This window comes from Topomyia yanbarensis, chromosome 2 (assembly GCF_030247195.1).
Source record: "Topomyia yanbarensis strain Yona2022 chromosome 2, ASM3024719v1, whole genome shotgun sequence".
Taxonomy (NCBI): domain Eukaryota; kingdom Metazoa; phylum Arthropoda; class Insecta; order Diptera; family Culicidae; genus Topomyia; species Topomyia yanbarensis.
Genome location: NC_080671.1, coordinates 197,882,776 through 197,900,640, shown reverse-complemented (window position 1 = coordinate 197,900,640; position 17,865 = coordinate 197,882,776). Strand labels below are relative to the sequence as shown.

The 17,865-nt window shown below is 35.9% G+C and overlaps 1 protein-coding gene across 2 annotated transcripts in view; it reads left to right on the top strand.

Moving 5' to 3' along the window:
- The first annotated feature begins 2,150 nt into the window (after positions 1-2,150).
- Positions 2,151-17,865, top strand: part of LOC131682611 (sarcoplasmic calcium-binding protein 1) — a 57,019-nt gene continuing 41,304 nt past the window's right edge. Inside the window, exons 1-2 of one of the 2 annotated variants that reach the window (XM_058964226.1) lie at positions 2,151-2,254; positions 2,670-2,758. In XM_058964226.1, coding sequence (XP_058820209.1) covers positions 2,707-2,758 — 52 coding nt within the window. In that variant the 5' untranslated portion in view covers positions 2,151-2,254; positions 2,670-2,706. Of the gene's footprint in view, positions 2,255-2,364; positions 2,388-2,669; positions 2,759-17,865 lie in introns of those variants that run through there. The other variant, XM_058964227.1, reaches the window with a different exon arrangement.

Sequence of the window (17,865 nt, the reverse complement as noted above, 5' to 3'; positions counted from 1 at the left end):
AGGAAGGAAGGATAACCGAAGGAGAGGGATTTGGGCTAAGCGCTCATTTAAAGACGGCGCTGGCTCGCCTTGTCAGGTCTGCTTTAGGGCATGTGGTATTTAGGCCTAGAACGTATAGGGCCCACTACCTCGTCCTACCACACCCGCAGTCAGCCTCCGCTGCTGGTTCGGGTCGCGAATCACAACTAGTTGCTATCGCGATTAAGCATTATCCACCACCTATGACCCCACCACGGGCCCGGGTATTTAACTGGAAACTGTCTGACTGTTCCTTCAAATCAAAGCAAATGACTCGGAAAAATTTTTCACGAAAGAACTTCAGCCACAGTATTTAACCATATACCTAATTTTTACTTTAAATCAACTGATTTTATTCTGGCCCATGCTCTATTCCCAACATACGATTGAAATCATGCGCCGATAACACACTTGCATTCATAACACACACAATTTTTTTTGTTCATTTAAGCGTCGCTTACCTTGATTGATTTTGCCTGTCGAAAGTTTTCTTGTTTATGACAAGCGCTAAAATTTACATTTTGTGCGTAGTGTTCGTTTCTCTTTCACTGGATACATGTGACCGGGAAGCTAACCCACAATTTTACAATTAATTAGAAATTATTAATTATTGTCACACTTTTAAGGAGATTACCAAAGGAGATTATAATTACTAGAGGGAGAAAAGCACTACAGTCTCCATGTATTCACTGACTGAAACATGTGAACTCGCTCTATTATTACTTTGACACGTGTGTATCCGGTGCAATAAAATTCAAACTAATGGGCCTATCATATGCAAGAAAGAGACAATGAATCACCATTGTTGACAGCAGCATGCACTCTCTTATAATTTCCTTTGGATTAGCCATTACACCTTGTTTACAATATACTTTGCCGCAGTTGGTAAATCGATTGTCTTGTTCGCAGCGCACCTAAGTTTGATACCAAACCTCGCACATAGGGTTAGATATTTTTCTAACCCGAAAAAATAGGCGAATGACCCTTCAGTTAAAAGATCTATAATCGAAATTAATAAAAACTGAACTGCGGTGTAAGCTACGATGTTTCTATCTGTAATGTTTCCGATAGATCCGATGTTTGAAAATGAAGCAATCAGCAATAGGAAAAGCCCGCCAAATTTAGCGTTTCACGCTCATATTTTCGGCAATCAAACAATAGAGACTGCTTTGTGAATGTAGTTTTTTTTTAATTCGATCAACTTCCCGTTTTATCAACCATAAAAACTGTTGATGAAAACGAATTATTGCTATATGTCTTTTTTACATATATTTTTCTCAGAACAATTTTTCAACTCTTTTCCTCCGGTTATAGTAATAAATATTTCAAGCAAAAGTTGGAATTTATCCGTTATTATTTAGCTATATAAAACTCCCAAAGAACACACAAATTTTCATTCTCTTTTAATAAAAATTTCCCTTATCCAAACATATTTGGGCATTCTTCAAATGTGGGTTTGACACGATGTGCTGTTATTTTTATTTAATCAATTGAAACAATTATTGATTCACTACATCAGCTATTCTCTAGTTTCTTTTATTTTATTTTTATTTAGCTATTTATTGTATTGAACTTACTTACTCATTATATGGTTGTAGGTATTCATTAGCCTTACTGAACTGGAGTAGGCATCATTTGTAATTGTTGGAGGACTAGTTGAAGTGTTCCTATGGGAGTACAATCAGCTGGCAGCTTATTCAGGCATTAGTAAGAAAATTAATAGGGACTTTGAATATATAATTGACTATAGATTTAAAATAATTATATTTGGTAATGATACGACACGTTATGTCGAGCCTATCAATATGCTGACATTCTAGCTGGACAGGTAGGTAAAAAAAGGTCAATCGATAGGGTCTACAATTTAAAATATTATACCATTCTCAATAACTGACATCTGCGGACCATGCTTCCTAGTTGATGAGTTTAATTTTCATACCTGCACTTCGCAATGTGACTAACTCGATGTTCAGCCATGTGCTCTTGGTGGACACCTGTTGTGCTATCGTAGCTACGCGCGGCCGACCAGTAGATTCGCGCGGTGGTTTGGTCTGATGCAGTGCGCACACTCGGCCGGTAGCGATCGTTTTCCTAGTCGCCGCGCTCGATGCCTATTTCGGGTCGGTCCGTACCATTTTTTTATCAGTTAGTACCCCAACAAAGTTTTTAAAAAAGAGCACCACGAATCCCAACACTCGAGATTGTTTTAGTCTTCGACGGGAGTTGGTTTAGACAAGTAATAGTCTCTTCTAGCATATGCTGTCAAACTTTGCTGCGTGAAGTGACTGCAGTTGGAGTGCTTTTCTATGCTGTTTGTAACCGTTTGCTGTGTCCTGTGTGCTAACTAATATCCAAGGATTGTGTGAAAGGTTATAATAGTTTCAACAGCCAGCGCCGTAGTAATTGAGTTTTCTTTCATAAGAATAAAATGCAGGTGGTTTTGGCGGGGACATTTATTATTCCGCGATGAAAGACTGAATTTTCAAATCCAAACGGACGTTTGCCAGCAGTGACAAAATGATAGTTTTATCATTGTTGGAGAAGACTTTGCATGGTGTTCCTATGTGTGAATTATTGTGCTGATTAACGAAGAAATATGTCAACTATAAGATCTAATGAATGTTTTTATCGTTCTCTTCTTTTGATCACAGTTAGTTCAAGTAGAACCTCAATTAAAATCAATTCAAAATGAGTTACTCGTGGGATCAGCGTGTCGAATTCATCGTTCGTCACATGTACGGTATGTATAAGTTTTGAAAATGCAGTAACATGCCTTAAAACATCAACGGTTGTCAAACATAACACACACGTGTGAGAAAATTGCAACATTCGATTAGTGGGCTAGCAAAAAATAAGGATCTGTTCGATCCAGCATGAAGTGAACAAATCAACAATCAAATACCGTGGAGATGATTCGTTAAAGTGTTATATTATAGGGTAACTGTTTAATAATTCACTCTTCTAATTTGAACACATTAGATAGAGCAGTGTCTGCTATCTCTATTAAACGCTTTTGCTCAAATGACAAGATGAAAAACGAGGTACCTAATCGAAATTTTTGTCCCGCGCAAACACAATTTTCGTTAATCTAGGGTCAATGCTCCCTTATTTGTCTCATCAGTAAAGGTGCCGCACAATTTCAAAGATTACTTGGCATTTAATCAATAAAAATCGTTATACCCTTTGTTGTCAGAAGTAGTACAGTAAATTTCACTTTAAAAATGAGTTAAACTTGTGTTTGAGTGAAACTGAAATTCGAATCACTCTCTTCTCGTTCAGTTCGAACTGAGAACACGCCACACTAATTAATCAGTTCAAATGAGTAGAATTAATAGGGTGGGGGAGGCAGGTGGGGTACCTTTTTATTTCCTGGGAACGAATTACATACATTGATATCGATATAAACACCTTACGTTGATTGTAATCTCACTAATCAATGAAATTGTGTGGTACCCTGACTAAAAAGATTAAAAAGAACACAATCACCCTAGATTGAAAAATAACCGCTTAGAAATACGAAAGGTTAACATTACTTCAAAGAATGAAAGGTAGCGAAACATGAATCCTTGGGGATCTCAACACGTGAATAAAATGTTGCTAATTTTAATTTGTAGCACCGAATTTGATACATATTATACCAGGGCACATCACGAACTCAGCACAATGCTTATGTGAACCACGCTTGCTCTTGATAAGCGCTTACATCTCTTACAGAAAACGTTGTCGGTTGCCAACAGACCAGAGGTCCGAATGTGCTATTTATAAGCTAAACTTAATAATTTGCGAAAGTACATCCTCATTTCACTGCATTATTGGATCGGCAGAGCTGTAATTAAATCCGAGGCGTGCGAAGAATGTCGCCTGGGGATTTGAACATTTTACTCGTGGCGGTTTCCTCTCTGTTTCCTCCCACCACTTGTGGTCCGATAATGTCTCAGGCGGACATAACGGATCATCCAAATTGAAAGGAATAAAACAATGGTTAACCGCACAGAAGATGCGTGGTGGTGCGAATGTTATACAGAATTTATAGTAAGATCATGTGCTTTCTGAAAAAAAATAAATGCCTGCAATCCCCAAAATAGGAATATGATGCCATCCATTTTAGTTAAATGATTTTATTTTATCTTTTTTTGTCAATGTTCGTAAATTTGCAATTTGAGCAGCGGCATTCCTATTATAAGAAGCTTTAGGTAACTTATATTATTGGTATATTTAGTATATGCAATTGTTTCTTGGTACAGGTATACCTCGATAGTACGTACCCTCGTTAGTACGTACCCTCGATAGTACGTACCCTCGATAGTACGTACACCTACCAATTTTTTTTTTCGTTTGATTTTGTAAACTTCAACAAAATGCGACACATTGTATAGAAGTTTTACGGGTTTCGTGTTACTTCTGCATGCTTTAGGAAGGTTATGTCAAGAGTTCTGTGCTACTCAGAGTAGTTCTGCAAACTCCAACAAAGTATTCCAAAGTTTAAGTAAACCACAAATGGTCTGTGTTAATTCAGACCGGACTAAGTCGCAAAACATAAAAAAATGAGATAATGATAGCACTTGATAAAGAATTTCTTCAGCTACATTCGACTTTTACCAGATTTGAGTTATATAACAATAAGCTAGAATTATGGCGAAAATTAATTTCCAAATTTAACGTAAAGGGTGCTGCGATTCAAACTTTAAACTCGTTTTTCTCGAAATCAATAAATTGTCATTTAGTCAGGTCTGACCTAACATCGACCAAATGTATCATGAAAATTTATGAAGTTAGAAAAGAATCCTGCAAGCTTTAAGGACGTCCTACAAGTATCTTAAAAGTCTTATAAGCTTCGGAAGCTTGCTAACTAACAAGGAGATCCGTAGAACTTTAGACAATTTGTAAGAAATTCTGAGCATTTATAGTTTGTTTGTCAACCTTCAGAGAATAATTATCTTTAAGGTTGACACTTCGAAGGTTGCATAAAATTTAGGAAATTACTTCAAACTTCAGAGAATTTCTATGCGCTCAAACAATTTCTATAAACAACAGAGTGTTCACGATGTTCACGCATATTTTACCAAACTCGAGGTAATTCTGCGAACTCTGCGAACAAAAAATTTTTCAACCTTGAATGAAATCTTTAGAATCTCTGAAAAGTTCACGAAGCTTCAAGAATATTTAAAAGAATTTTGGAAGATCTTTCAAACATCAAGGAGTGTCTGCAAGTTTTACAAACTCACAGTAAACTTCAATGAAGTAAAACTAACAAAATTGGGAAAGTCTAACCGAAAGCTTTTGCATGCTTTTATGCACGGTATGTTCCTAAAGTATCAGAGAAGTATTACTGACTTCAAGATAACCTATAAAATTTAGATTTTGTAAATTTTCCTAACATCAAACAAGGTTTTAGGAACTATGAAGGTAATAAAAATGATAAAAAGTTTTTTCCTAGTAGATTTTCAATATTATGTACATAATGTACATACATGTAAGGCTTCATTATATTCTAAGAGCCACAATGTTTTGAATAAAATGGATGAGATTCGGATCAAGCACGCCTAACGGCTTCAATGGAGGCTCGTATGACTTACAGATATAGACAAATGCAGCGTTTTTCTCCATACCTCTTGTGCTAGTGATTAAAAAAGTATTCAACATATTGGCATGGTTCAAGGATTAAGGTGTGACACGAAACAATGGTTTATATAAGCTTATATGTTGTCATAATTTATATTTGAAATCAAATAGTCTTTGTAAATATAATTAATTATACGATTTTCAACCAAAAATATAAGGAATAGAAAACAATACGGAATCCTGTTCTGAGAAGAATTGTTAATGACATCGTCCTCAAGGAAGTGGAAAAATTTATCAGAAAATCTTAGAGATCCTGCAATATCCAGAGACGTCTTATTGCTTTCGATTTTTATTACAAATTCCGAATATTTTATACAAACTTCAGAAAAATCGCACATACGTCCGGCAACTGTACGAGTCTAAGAAAATGCAACATATTTTGTTTATCTTATAGCTTTACAATTTGAACATTTTAATCTTCTGTTGCCATTACTTGATTTAAAAAGGCAGAATAACGACTACTATATTTCAAAAAAGTTGTCAGACAGATTTTTCAAAAAGTAATCAATGTTACCCCGCCTTATGGAACGATCATTCGCTCATTAAGGTGTTGATGTATAATGAAATCTTTCGAAAGATGGTCCAACTGGTGCCTATGGAAATTTAATTTTGCGCTCAGTTTCCCAATAGAAAACTTGTCTGCATTACAGTATCTTGAATAGAATAGTTTAGTCTATTGTTCAACATGGCGCTTGAAGGTGCGATATGGCGATCTGATGCACAAAGGAATGGAATCATCATCACGAGATCTCACATGCTTCTTGACTTCATGGATGATATCGACATTATTGGCGATGATCGCAGAGCGGTGGAAGAGGTATTATTGCCAGGTCAGGTTACGAAAATCTGACGAGACAAAATACATAGTAACTGCTAGAGAGCGAGAAAATCAAGGAAGATGCACCAGCTTTAAAGAAGACTGGAGAATAGCGGCCCAAGATCAAGTAACCTAGAAATCTAGAAAACATTCGGTCATGTTTCGGGGCACCCGGATTTGTTACAGACAAATCTGCGGCGGAGTTATACCTTCACAAAATGTTGATATTCCGCTCATGCTCCCTTAAGACGGCCCTGCCCGAGATGGGCTGAGAATTTCGACTTTTCAAACGCCACGCTTGAAAAATTTTCGGAAAATTAGTTTTCTGATATTTAAAGACGTAATAAATTTTTCGTTATGTAAAGACGTAATTTTTCCGATATTTAAAGACGTGATAACTTTTTCGAAATCAAGAATACGTCAGACAACCTTAATTGATCCCCCTCGACACCAGTTTGGCCTTACCAAGCCGTAATATGGATGGCGTTGTGAGAGCTGTCGAATAGGAGTAGAGCACAGTTTGAAACAACATCTGATGTTGTTCCAAATGTATATTAGACCTCTCCACATTTTGAAAAAGTTTTGAAATGTATATCGGTCAGCTCAAATTTTTGTTCTAGGTGTGCTTAAATTCACACTTTCACCAAAAATGGCTTAATTTGGACATGATTTAGAGGTGTCTCCAATCAAAAATAGTGCTTTTGCTATGTTTCCATAGGAAGATCATTTACACTCTGAATTAATAGGCTCTACATGCCCAGATATCATCAAAGCTTGTTCCTTAGCCATATCTAAACATGTTTTAACAGGTGAACATACCTATAATCGCAATAGAAAATTTGCTAACTGGATTTTCATAAAGAAAAATATATCAAAACCAACGAAAATATGATCGAGGCACTATGTCTTGGATCCGCCATCGAACCTAGTTTACATACCGTACATAACTAGACTCACTGTTCTCCGTTCACCCACCCTTACTATGAAAGTCACTAATGTTTAAAAACTAGTATTCTGAAAAGCGGCCCCAATATTGAAAGGTTAATTAGATCACAACAAAAAGTCTACAAACATATATCCGTTTATTAGTCGTTTATTTGAACTGAACGCAATGTTGTGGGCCGCTTAATGCTTTCTAGAACATATTCATTCCATATTTTATTAACAACATTCTTATTTCGTGAAACATCCACAATACAATGTCAATACATTGAACAATTTTTGATTTAATATCAATATTTCCGGAGCTCACGCATAATGGGCTCTGTGCAAGCAGAATATAAACAATAAATCAAATTAGTTATAGATTTTGCGTTTTGACTTCGTCTCATCAGAATCCGACACTAACCCAACGACAGGACTAAGCTAGCACCGGATTGACGATAGGTCCTAAAAAGAAGACACTAATTGTGTTCCTGAGCAAACCCCTAGTAAAGAGTGAAAAGAAGTTCATTTTTAACCTGAGTGTCGGATTCTGATGATACGAATTCGAAACGCAAATTTCATAACTAATTTAGTTATAGGTTTTGTGCCCTTAACGCGCAAAAGCATAAATTTAAACAATAAACCAATGTCATCAAGAAAATATTGATTCTACATATTAACGTATTGAAACAATCTTCAATATGTTGGAGTTGATTAGGCAATGGGAAGCAAGACCGACCTATATTAAACCCTTAATAACATGATAGCCACCACTGCGGGCCGTCTCCATCTCCATTGTTCACGGCAAAAGATACAAGATAGGGTAGACTGAAAGTGTTGACCAACTTAATGGAAGGTCGGCGATTCATCAGACGATTCCATAGATTGTACCATCTATGGAGGAGATGTAGGAGATTTGCAGAATATAACGTCTAGAATTAGTTCCATGCAAGCGTTGCGACCAGTAATTTATAGTTTGTTATCCAGTTGTTTAGTTCGTCTTGAGTATACGGTCAATTGGGAAAGAATAGATATTAATTAGTTTTCCAGTTTCTAAAACTCTGGGAAGCCGGCTACCGAGAATAACCTATGTTTTCTTAAAAAAGGCAATTTGAGCTCCAAATAGCCGGCCGTGTGAATATTGCCTATAAAAGTTAGTCTTGCCTGCACAACTGAACGCTGCACTATTTATTTTAACAGAATTGAGAAAGATTTTGCGATTTTAACTCTACAATATAGTTCTTGCCGACACTGATGATCTTGGTGTGGCGGTAGAGAAGGTATGACACTCATCTTCTAAGCCAGTCGTGGTACGTTCGAACACAGTCGACACCGGTCTAAAAACTAAATGTCATTAGTGCTCACGTGGAGGCTTGCGGAAGAATAGCAGATCTAAAGTCGTTTTATAAATAAATCAATGTTACTGAAACAGTAAAATACCACACTTTAACTTTTAGTGTGATTGATTATAGTTACCGTCATCAGGGGTTACTATACGCCAAGGGGGCTACTTTACGCCAAAATTAAAGAATTATACATGAGCTTCTAGTTCAAATTTAACGTTATATTTTGACAAAAGTAAAACATAGTATTATTCGCTGGTTCAACACAAATATAACAAATGGATATTGAATTAAAAAAATGCTTGCAAGTAATCCTAGTAGGCGATGAAGCTGAAATATAAAATATTGTAACTTGAATTCTCTTGGGAAAGTGTGATATAGGAGTCAAATGATTATAGGATATAGATTACGTGAAATGAGCCTGGCAATGTAATGCAATTATTTATGTTTGTGCTTTTTGTCCGTATTTTTGTTTGTTTGGTAATTGGTGACCATATGTCCTTTTTATCCTAAATTGGGGCTACTTTACGCCAAGCTTTACTTAAGTCTATATTACACAATCTGTATATTTGATCTAAAATTTACTATTATTTTGGGATTTGGGATTCTAATTCCAAGCAGATTTTTATTAGCGTACTAGTTTGACTGTTTTGAAAAATAACAGTAATCGATAATTTACAAGTTGAATAGTGTAGTTGCAATGGAACAAACATATAAAATACCCATCGTTTCTGGAAGTAATTAAACTAAGTGTATTGAAGCAATTTGTCGTGGAATGACAGAAAGGGCAGCGGGGAATAGTTCTGTAGTATAGGCGAATGACCTTATGGTTAAAACCTTACTAAACAAAAGTCGATTTTTACAGTGATTGCATAGCCTTTCTTTATGTGAGAAAGGCAAAAAGGTCCTCAGTATATTGGAAATGGATATCTCATTAAAGATGGATGAACTGACCTGACCATTAAATATAACAGTACCATTTGTGTTTCTGTTGGAAAAGCCTTTGCGCTTCGGAACACAATTAAAACTACTTTTAGAAAAATACTAAAACAAGGTTGTCTAATTCATAAGGCTCAATGAAAAACTATATCATGAAGAGCGTTTTTTCTCGGTTTGTTGTTTTTCATTGCAGAACTTATTGACTCTTCAAAACAAGGTTATTGGATGCGTGGTACGCAGTTCTTGGCATACCCTTTTATCTTTACGAGCACGACATTCATTTGCATTCACATATTAATAACGAGCATAATCCATAACGATAAATCAAGAAGTTAAAATGATTTTGAAAAAAAACTTTTTGGCGTAAAGTAGCCCTCCTGTAGGGCGACTTTACCCCAATTTTTAGTTCTTTATATCTCATGTTCAATCTTGATTTTCCCAAAAGTTCTTTTCACTGACTTTGGTGGTACTTCTGTCATATGCAAAACATCAAACAGTTTCAAATTTGAAGCTGCGTGCTCGCAGTTTTCGAGTGTAATGTACAAAGCGTTCTATTTTTGGCATAAAGTAACCCCCGATGACGATACTCATTTCTTATCTTCCAATGCTCAATACAATGCATAGAAAAGGTAGTCGAAGACAGTCTAAGTGATCGAGTAACAAAATAGGCTTATTACCCTATTGAAATTTTATTTTTCGCTGAGAGTACTACTTTAGCAAAGACTACCTAGACTAATGCTAGCATTAATTTCAGTTCTACTACATGGGCAGGAAATGGTTAAATCCTCTATAATAAGATTTCGATAATTATTCCATTAAGCTAGGACTATCATATAAATAAAAGCATACTGAATATTTGTGAGTGGTTAAAAAAAAATGTTTCCATGTTAATTGCTTAAACTATTTTTTTTATCTTGAATATTCTATTATTAATCCCTTATTTTGTCCGTTAAAATATATTCGAATATTTGGGAGATATTAAAGCATATACTTTTTCAGTTGGCTTCCCGGATTGCAAGAGAACAAAAACAAAGCATAAAACAATAAAGATTCTTCATTACTCTAAGCCAAAATCGCAGAAATATCATTTTTCTGTTTTTGGTTCACATTGAAAGGCATGAAATTATCTTTAATTTGATATCACTATCACGATCAAGCCGTTCTCTTGCAATCCGGGACGCTAACAGAAAAAAACATGTAAACTTTGCACGATCATATCTCCCAAACGAATAAAAATTTTGCATGTTTATAATTAAGTATTCAAAACAAAAAAAAGTTTGCCATCAACATAGAAACCATATTTTGTACCCCGCGTAAAGAATCAGTATGATTTTGACCGCTTGACGATGATATGATCCCTTAACCGTGACTAATTTACATTACTGTTTTCGATAAAATAATATTTAATTTTAATGAAATTAAATAACGTATGTTATCACGTATTTTACCGAAGACATATCAAGCAGACTGACTTCTTATTCTTCTTTCCCTCATATAAACAAGAAGCAGCAGAGGTTACAGCGCCTCTATTGTACAAATGTAGGAAGCTCAATATAAAAGTAAATTTGTGCGCGTACATCACGATGGAAAGTACTACCTTTACCCGGAAGAGGTGCTGCTGTCCCTGTCTTCCAGATTCCTTCATAATGTTTCTAGTCTTCTTCATATGTAGTCTTCGATGTTATGGAAGAACCCAATAACTCACGCAAAATCCAAGAACCACAGTAATCTCATTAGCGAAAGGATTCAAATAATATGATATCATTAGCATTTATAACTTGTACTTGCAAAGTTTTCATCGGAACAAGCATCCCTGATGTCTGCTTCTGGCACTTTTGACCTTTTCACTTCTCGAAACACGATGAAAGGTAACAGCATAAAACCAACCAAAGTACCTCCGGCGTGTTTATTTTTCCGGCAAAGTGTTACCACCCACCTGTTGAACCGTTCACTGTAGCCTACCTTTACCGAATGAGACTTTATTTTTCTGTTTCAGTCTGGCTGACAACGAAACGATGCAATGTATTGTTTTCATAGAATTGGGCATGGAATCTGCAAAAAAAAATGCAATTATGTTTAGACAAGTCTGTCTCCGGATTTGTTGCATTTGAACTAAAATACACAGGTTGGTAGTTTCCCGGATACCACCTATATGTTTTGTTGATATTTCACCGAAAAGAAAACCATAACATGTCCTTGGCAGAAGCGTGTAATATTGAATGCATATACCTAGGCAAATTAGAATAGTATGCTTGAAATGTTTTCTCACGGAATTAAACACAAACAAAAACATGATTCAAGGCTATAATCAAAGAATTTTTCAAGTAAAATTTTAATTTTATTGAACGTTTTAGTGGTGTTACGTAGCACTTTGTTGGCTACTATCAATCGCACTTTCCGATTTTTTATTGTAGAGGTTTTGACCGTAGGGACATACGCCCCTGCGTTGAATCACTGTAAAGAATGTGATTTTACTAAACAACAGTTTGTAAATAAGAAAACGACATTCGAAATTAAAAAAAAGAAGCATGGTAGTTACCATGCTTTCCGATAATACATATATGAAACATACCGAAATTATCAAAACGCTGTTGAAATTGCTACCTATATTAGGTAATATGAATCATACAGTTGTTACACTTCTCACGAAAAACTCCTACGTTTTAAAAATGGAAAATTTTCCGACTTCTGAAGAGGCTGGTTTGTGTGAAAATGAAAAGAGCCAGAAGAAATCCACGACGGATTGCAAAGAAGCGTAGCGAGCTCCTCCCAGACCTGGGCTCCGGTTATGAGAATGACCAGGTATTTTGATATGCGCGAGTGAATTCAATTAAGGGGTTATACCACCGTAGAGCACGAAAAAATAGGCACATTATAGGAACTTTTCTTGGCGTAATAAAGAAAGGAATCGAGATATTGTAGAAAGGAATTTATCATATTAGTTGTGAAGTACAAAAAAAATCGTGGCGTGATTTTGTCACAAGATGGCGACAGTGCAGCATCTAGGAACGGTTTTTTGGAAAGCATCTGAATTGATTTTTGACCTTGAGCTCAAAACAAAAACTTTTAGATTACTTATAACAATATTAAGCAACGTACTTAGGATTTGTTTCAATATGCTGATTTTGCACGAAATGGCGTCTTTTTAGTAAAAAAACGCCTGAAATGTTTTAAAACAGAAGCATTGCGTATTTAAAAATAAGGTATAAACATATATCCTACATGCGTCGCTAGAAAAATCAATTTTTAATATACTGTGAAAATTTCCAAGCGATAAAAAATGATTTGTTCGAGTTACGTTTTCAGCCAGCTCAAAAATTGTTGTTTCGAGAAAAGCGCGCTCGAGGTGCTGCGATATTTAGCTATAATTGTCGCTTTCCATTTTTCTAGTATATTATTTTCAAGACTCTAAAGCATACCTTTGACCAATAAAACAATTCGATTCTTTTTTAATTCAACAGTGATCGAACCCCTTAAGCGATACGAACAAGACCTGCATGCTAGGTTTGAATCGCTGAAAAAATAAACAAGTGTCAAAGTATATAGCGGATGTAGCCGTAACAACAGCGACGACCAGTGAATTCGTGAAAGTTATGTTGCATGAAAAAGATTTTTGTCACTCTCTTGCTCTTCATTTGATGAAATCAAACGGATTTGAGATAGAGAAAGCAACACATGTATGAACGAACCATAACCATAGGTAATTTGTGGAAAATACTACGGTAGCTCATTGTTCCCAATGACAAAAATAAGTGAGGCGATAGTGGACACGATACTGCCGAGCTACTAACCAAAACGATTCATTTTCTGTGTATATTAGGAGCAAGGAAATGAAAACAGCATGTTTAGTATTCTTTGCAAAGCAGTTGTGTTTCTCATTAACCCCTAATAAATATATATTTTGGCTACGGCGGCTAAGTTGTGAAGAGATATCCAATCTAGCAAGGCACAACAGAGATAATAATGAGGACTATAAGCATATCTCGTCAGATGAATGATTATTTCAATCGTCGTGGTGGTGGATTTGTATATTTTCATGACTATCTGTAAAGTAAAAAATATTTGTGTATTGCGGGGTGTGCATCACCTACTCAATAAATTTTCGTATTCATAAAGAGCCAGTTTTTCACAAATACACTACTCGTGTTAGTGCGCTCAAATTTCGAAGAAACTTTCAACGATTCAGTGTTTAAGAAAGTCTTTAACAAAATTTTAGGTTCCTATTTTAATGAGAAAAGGGGTAAAACGGGCAATGAAAATTAACTTGGTGAAAGAGATTTTTTAAAAAATTTCAACTTGATTACTTTAGGATACAACTTTAGGATAAGTTGAAAATAGGGTACACGTTTTTGATTTGTAATGTACAAAGTGATTACCATCTATATGTGATAATTTTGAAATAAAAAAAAAATTCTTACGTTTTATGTTTTTCGAAACACGCTTTTTAGTCTCAATTTTTTTCCAATCTATTCTTCACACCAAATTATAAAAAAATTCGGATCGCTGAGACAATTTTTCCCATAATTCGTCGTAAGAGTCCTGACACGATCGACAAACTTTTAAATGGTTTTTTTCAATCAAGTCCAAAGGTTGCGGGTTCGAGTCCCACCTCTGCAGTGTTTTATTGCCAAAATCGTGCGATCTATTAATTACGCCTAAATCGTTAAATTTTGGTCAATGGCGTCTTCGGAGGAATTTGTCGACACTATAAGCCCTTTCATATGATGTTATTATTTTACTGATTAATTTCCCTAAAAGCGAGATTTTTTTATTAACATTCTTGCAAGCGCATAAATTAAAATTATATCTTCGGCAAGGTTGTAGAACATGCTTTTGCCAACAACTTTGCTGAAGGCGCAAAGTCTATATCTTTAATACCTTCGACATTATTGCTGGTTGTTTGTTGATGATCCCTTTTGGGATCATCCATAAATAACGTAGCATTATATGGCGGACGGGGAGTTTTGCATTTTGTGATGATGTGTGACGACGGGGGGGGGGGTGTCAGGCTACGTAGCCTTTTTAAAGGGGAATAACTAATATCGTATTTTATTTTTTTTTTAATTTTTACGGGGCAGGGAGGGAGAGTTACCGTCAAGCTACGTAATTAACATGGGGGAATATTTAGAGGTTTGTGACGAAATGCTACGATGGGGGAGGGGGGGGCGTTTAAAATTACTCAAAAAATGCTACGTTATTTATGGATGGCCCTTAAGGCGAATTCATCAATATAACTTTTGAAATTTCATTCTTACAAATTCGAGATGTTCAGTAAAAAGCTTTGAATTATCAAAATGTAAAACTTTCTATATTACAATAATGGCTTATCTCGTGTATTTTCAAAATAATTTAGCACTTTTTGAAATTTTTTTTTTTGCTTCTATGATTTTTTTGAATTTTTTTTTTTGCTTCTATGATTTTCGTGATTAATCTTCCTATAAGTGAGATTTTTCAACCAACTTTTTTTTGTAAAAGAAGTTATCTAACGTCGTTGGAAAAGTTGTGTAGATTGCATTCACGAATATCATCGCTGAATACACGAAGTCTCTTCTTTTAATGCTTAAGAAGTTTTAGCTCGTTACATTTGGAAGACCACCAATTTTTTAAAAAAAAATATCTATATTCAATATATCCTACGTTGTTATCTTTTTTGGATTGATTTTTTCGGTGATTGCAATAAAAACTCCTCCTACTGTTTACGTTTCAGCTTAATTCGGTAATGGTCTAAATAGGTTTTCAACGAGTTCAGTATTTTTTTTATTAAAAACGTGTTTATTCTTCAAAAAAACCTCAATGAATATTGGAGAAGGGGCCCTGGTCAACCGTACGACGCAACTTAGTCGCGATGCTCTTACAAAAGCGCTGGACGGCACTGACGTCCATCTTCCAGATAAAATTAAGGATCCTGATCCAGCGTCTTCTTGGCGTAATGGGAAGACGCCTTGTTCGGCCAGAAGACGTACTTCCCATCCGCATGATGCTCCTTTAAGAAAGGCAGATGAATTTTTACAAGACACTCCTCCTGGTACACTCATTGATTGATGGCCAGACCGCTCGGATTGAATCATGACTTTGAAATCCTGCTGTCCGATATGGCGATGTACAGTGTAACTTTTTCCAAATTTATGTTTAAACTTATATTTTACTTCAGGTAGTGTGGCCGACTTGTCGATGGAATAGTAGTTGTCATTTCCTGGAATGTGGGTCATCGAGAGCGGAAAGTAACTTTCGTTGTCCAGCACGAACGACGTTCCGCGGTAGTTCTTCGTCATCCACCGGCACTGCGATTTCACGATCGCTATCTGCTCGTCCATGTACTCGGGGGATCGAGTCTTCTGTCGATAGATAATGTCCTCCATCTTGATGGTTCGCTGAATCAAGATATGGAAGCAGTGATATTTTCAGCTGGCGTCACGCAAACTCGTTCCGTCCTTGTTGTCGAACAGCTTTTTTAACGCTTCCTTTTTCTTCTTCTTTGTCATTATCTTCGCCGGACGGCCGCTACCGGCCTTCCTCTCCACGCTCAAGTATGCCAGGATCCGGTGAACTGTACTCACGAGCACGATTTCATCTCGAAAGTGGTCTACCGTAAGCCTTTTTTCCATGATGACCATGCGTTTCGAAAAACCGTACAACACGCTCGCGGAGTGCTTGCTGTTTCGAAGCCATCTTCGATTAAACTGACAGCACTCGAGTGAAGAGAAACATGCCACCCATTTCTAGGGAGTCCAGAGAGCAGAGCTTAGAAAAATTGATATCTCTGTGTGAACTTGAAAGAAAACAAAATTCAATTCATGCCCACTGCGATGAATGAAATTTTTGGTTCATTTCCCTCGTCATTCGTTCGGAGATGTTCTGTTTCAGAAGTAAAACGAATTTTGTTTTTATGGAAGCTCTGAGAGGGATTATTGAGCAAAAGTGCACCAGATATAGATTAGGCAGTTAATTTATGCTCGAAAATGTAGGAGATGTTAACTTCTGCCTTCAAACTGTCCACATAATAATAAATGAATGCTTTGGTTAGTGAATGAATTTCTTCTGCACTCAAGTATTCGACTCTGCACGAAATTTCAGTCAGTTGGAAAGTGAATGAATGAGGGAGGCGTTGAATCTGAATGTCGGTTTCGATAAATGCAAGCAGAAATAGGTAGCTGATTTTGAAATTGCGTAGCACTGCCAGAGAGCAATTCTCTTGGAGAGAAAAAAAGGAACGCTCTTTACTTTAATTATATAAAAGTATTGAAATCATTCTCATTTTTATTGAACACCCGTTATTCTTAGATTAAAAATCTATTCTTTGATTATTTATTTACTAATTCAAATATAAAACTTCATATGTAAAAGTCAGACAGCCGTCGATTCAGTTAAATAACCTTCAGTGTAAAAATCAGACAAAAATAACCAGTTTCCACAAAGTAGCTTTCTTTGAATGAGCTATAATGTTGAATCAAACGATATATGGATATTCCTGCGAACGAAGTGTTTATTTTAACCTGTTTTTAAGCTGTATTCAGGCTTGCTACATTTTACGGAAGCGATATTTTAAGCGATTTTTATGCACAAAGATCTTAGTCCGAGTTTTTGGCTAAACGCTTTCGCCGACCTTTACGGTCTAATAGAATTATACGAAGCATAATCTGCAACTTTCAACTTTAATTTTAGCCCATGTGTGTGCAGTAGACTGCCCAGAAAAATAATGAATTTTTAAAAACTCAATCGGCCCACTCCTGAGTCGATTCCTAGTCCCACCAGGAGTACTTGTTCCAAATTTGAAGCAAATCGGACAAGTCTAGCTACCGGACCAACGTGCTTGAAGTTTGTATGGGATTTTTCGACAATTTACATGAAGACAATTTACATTTTATTTACAATTTACATTTTCGCCGCTAGGTGACACTGTATACATCAGATTATCACCAAAAGTGAAACTTAAGAAGATAATTTTATTATCTACAACTTTGTTGAAGACTGCAAAGCGATCCGACTCCAATAGGAACAGTTATTAAACTTTTAACGAAGTGATGTCTGAGTCAGTTTTGCATGGGGCCTAGCAGTGCATGGTAGTGTATCAGTACTAGGTTCTAACAAACTAAACATTTTTGTGGATTAATGGTTAGATTTAGCTGAATAGTATGTTCGGAAGAACTGCAGTACATAATACGAGTTATGTTTTGGTTAGAAAATTTTAGTTCAATCTGTGAC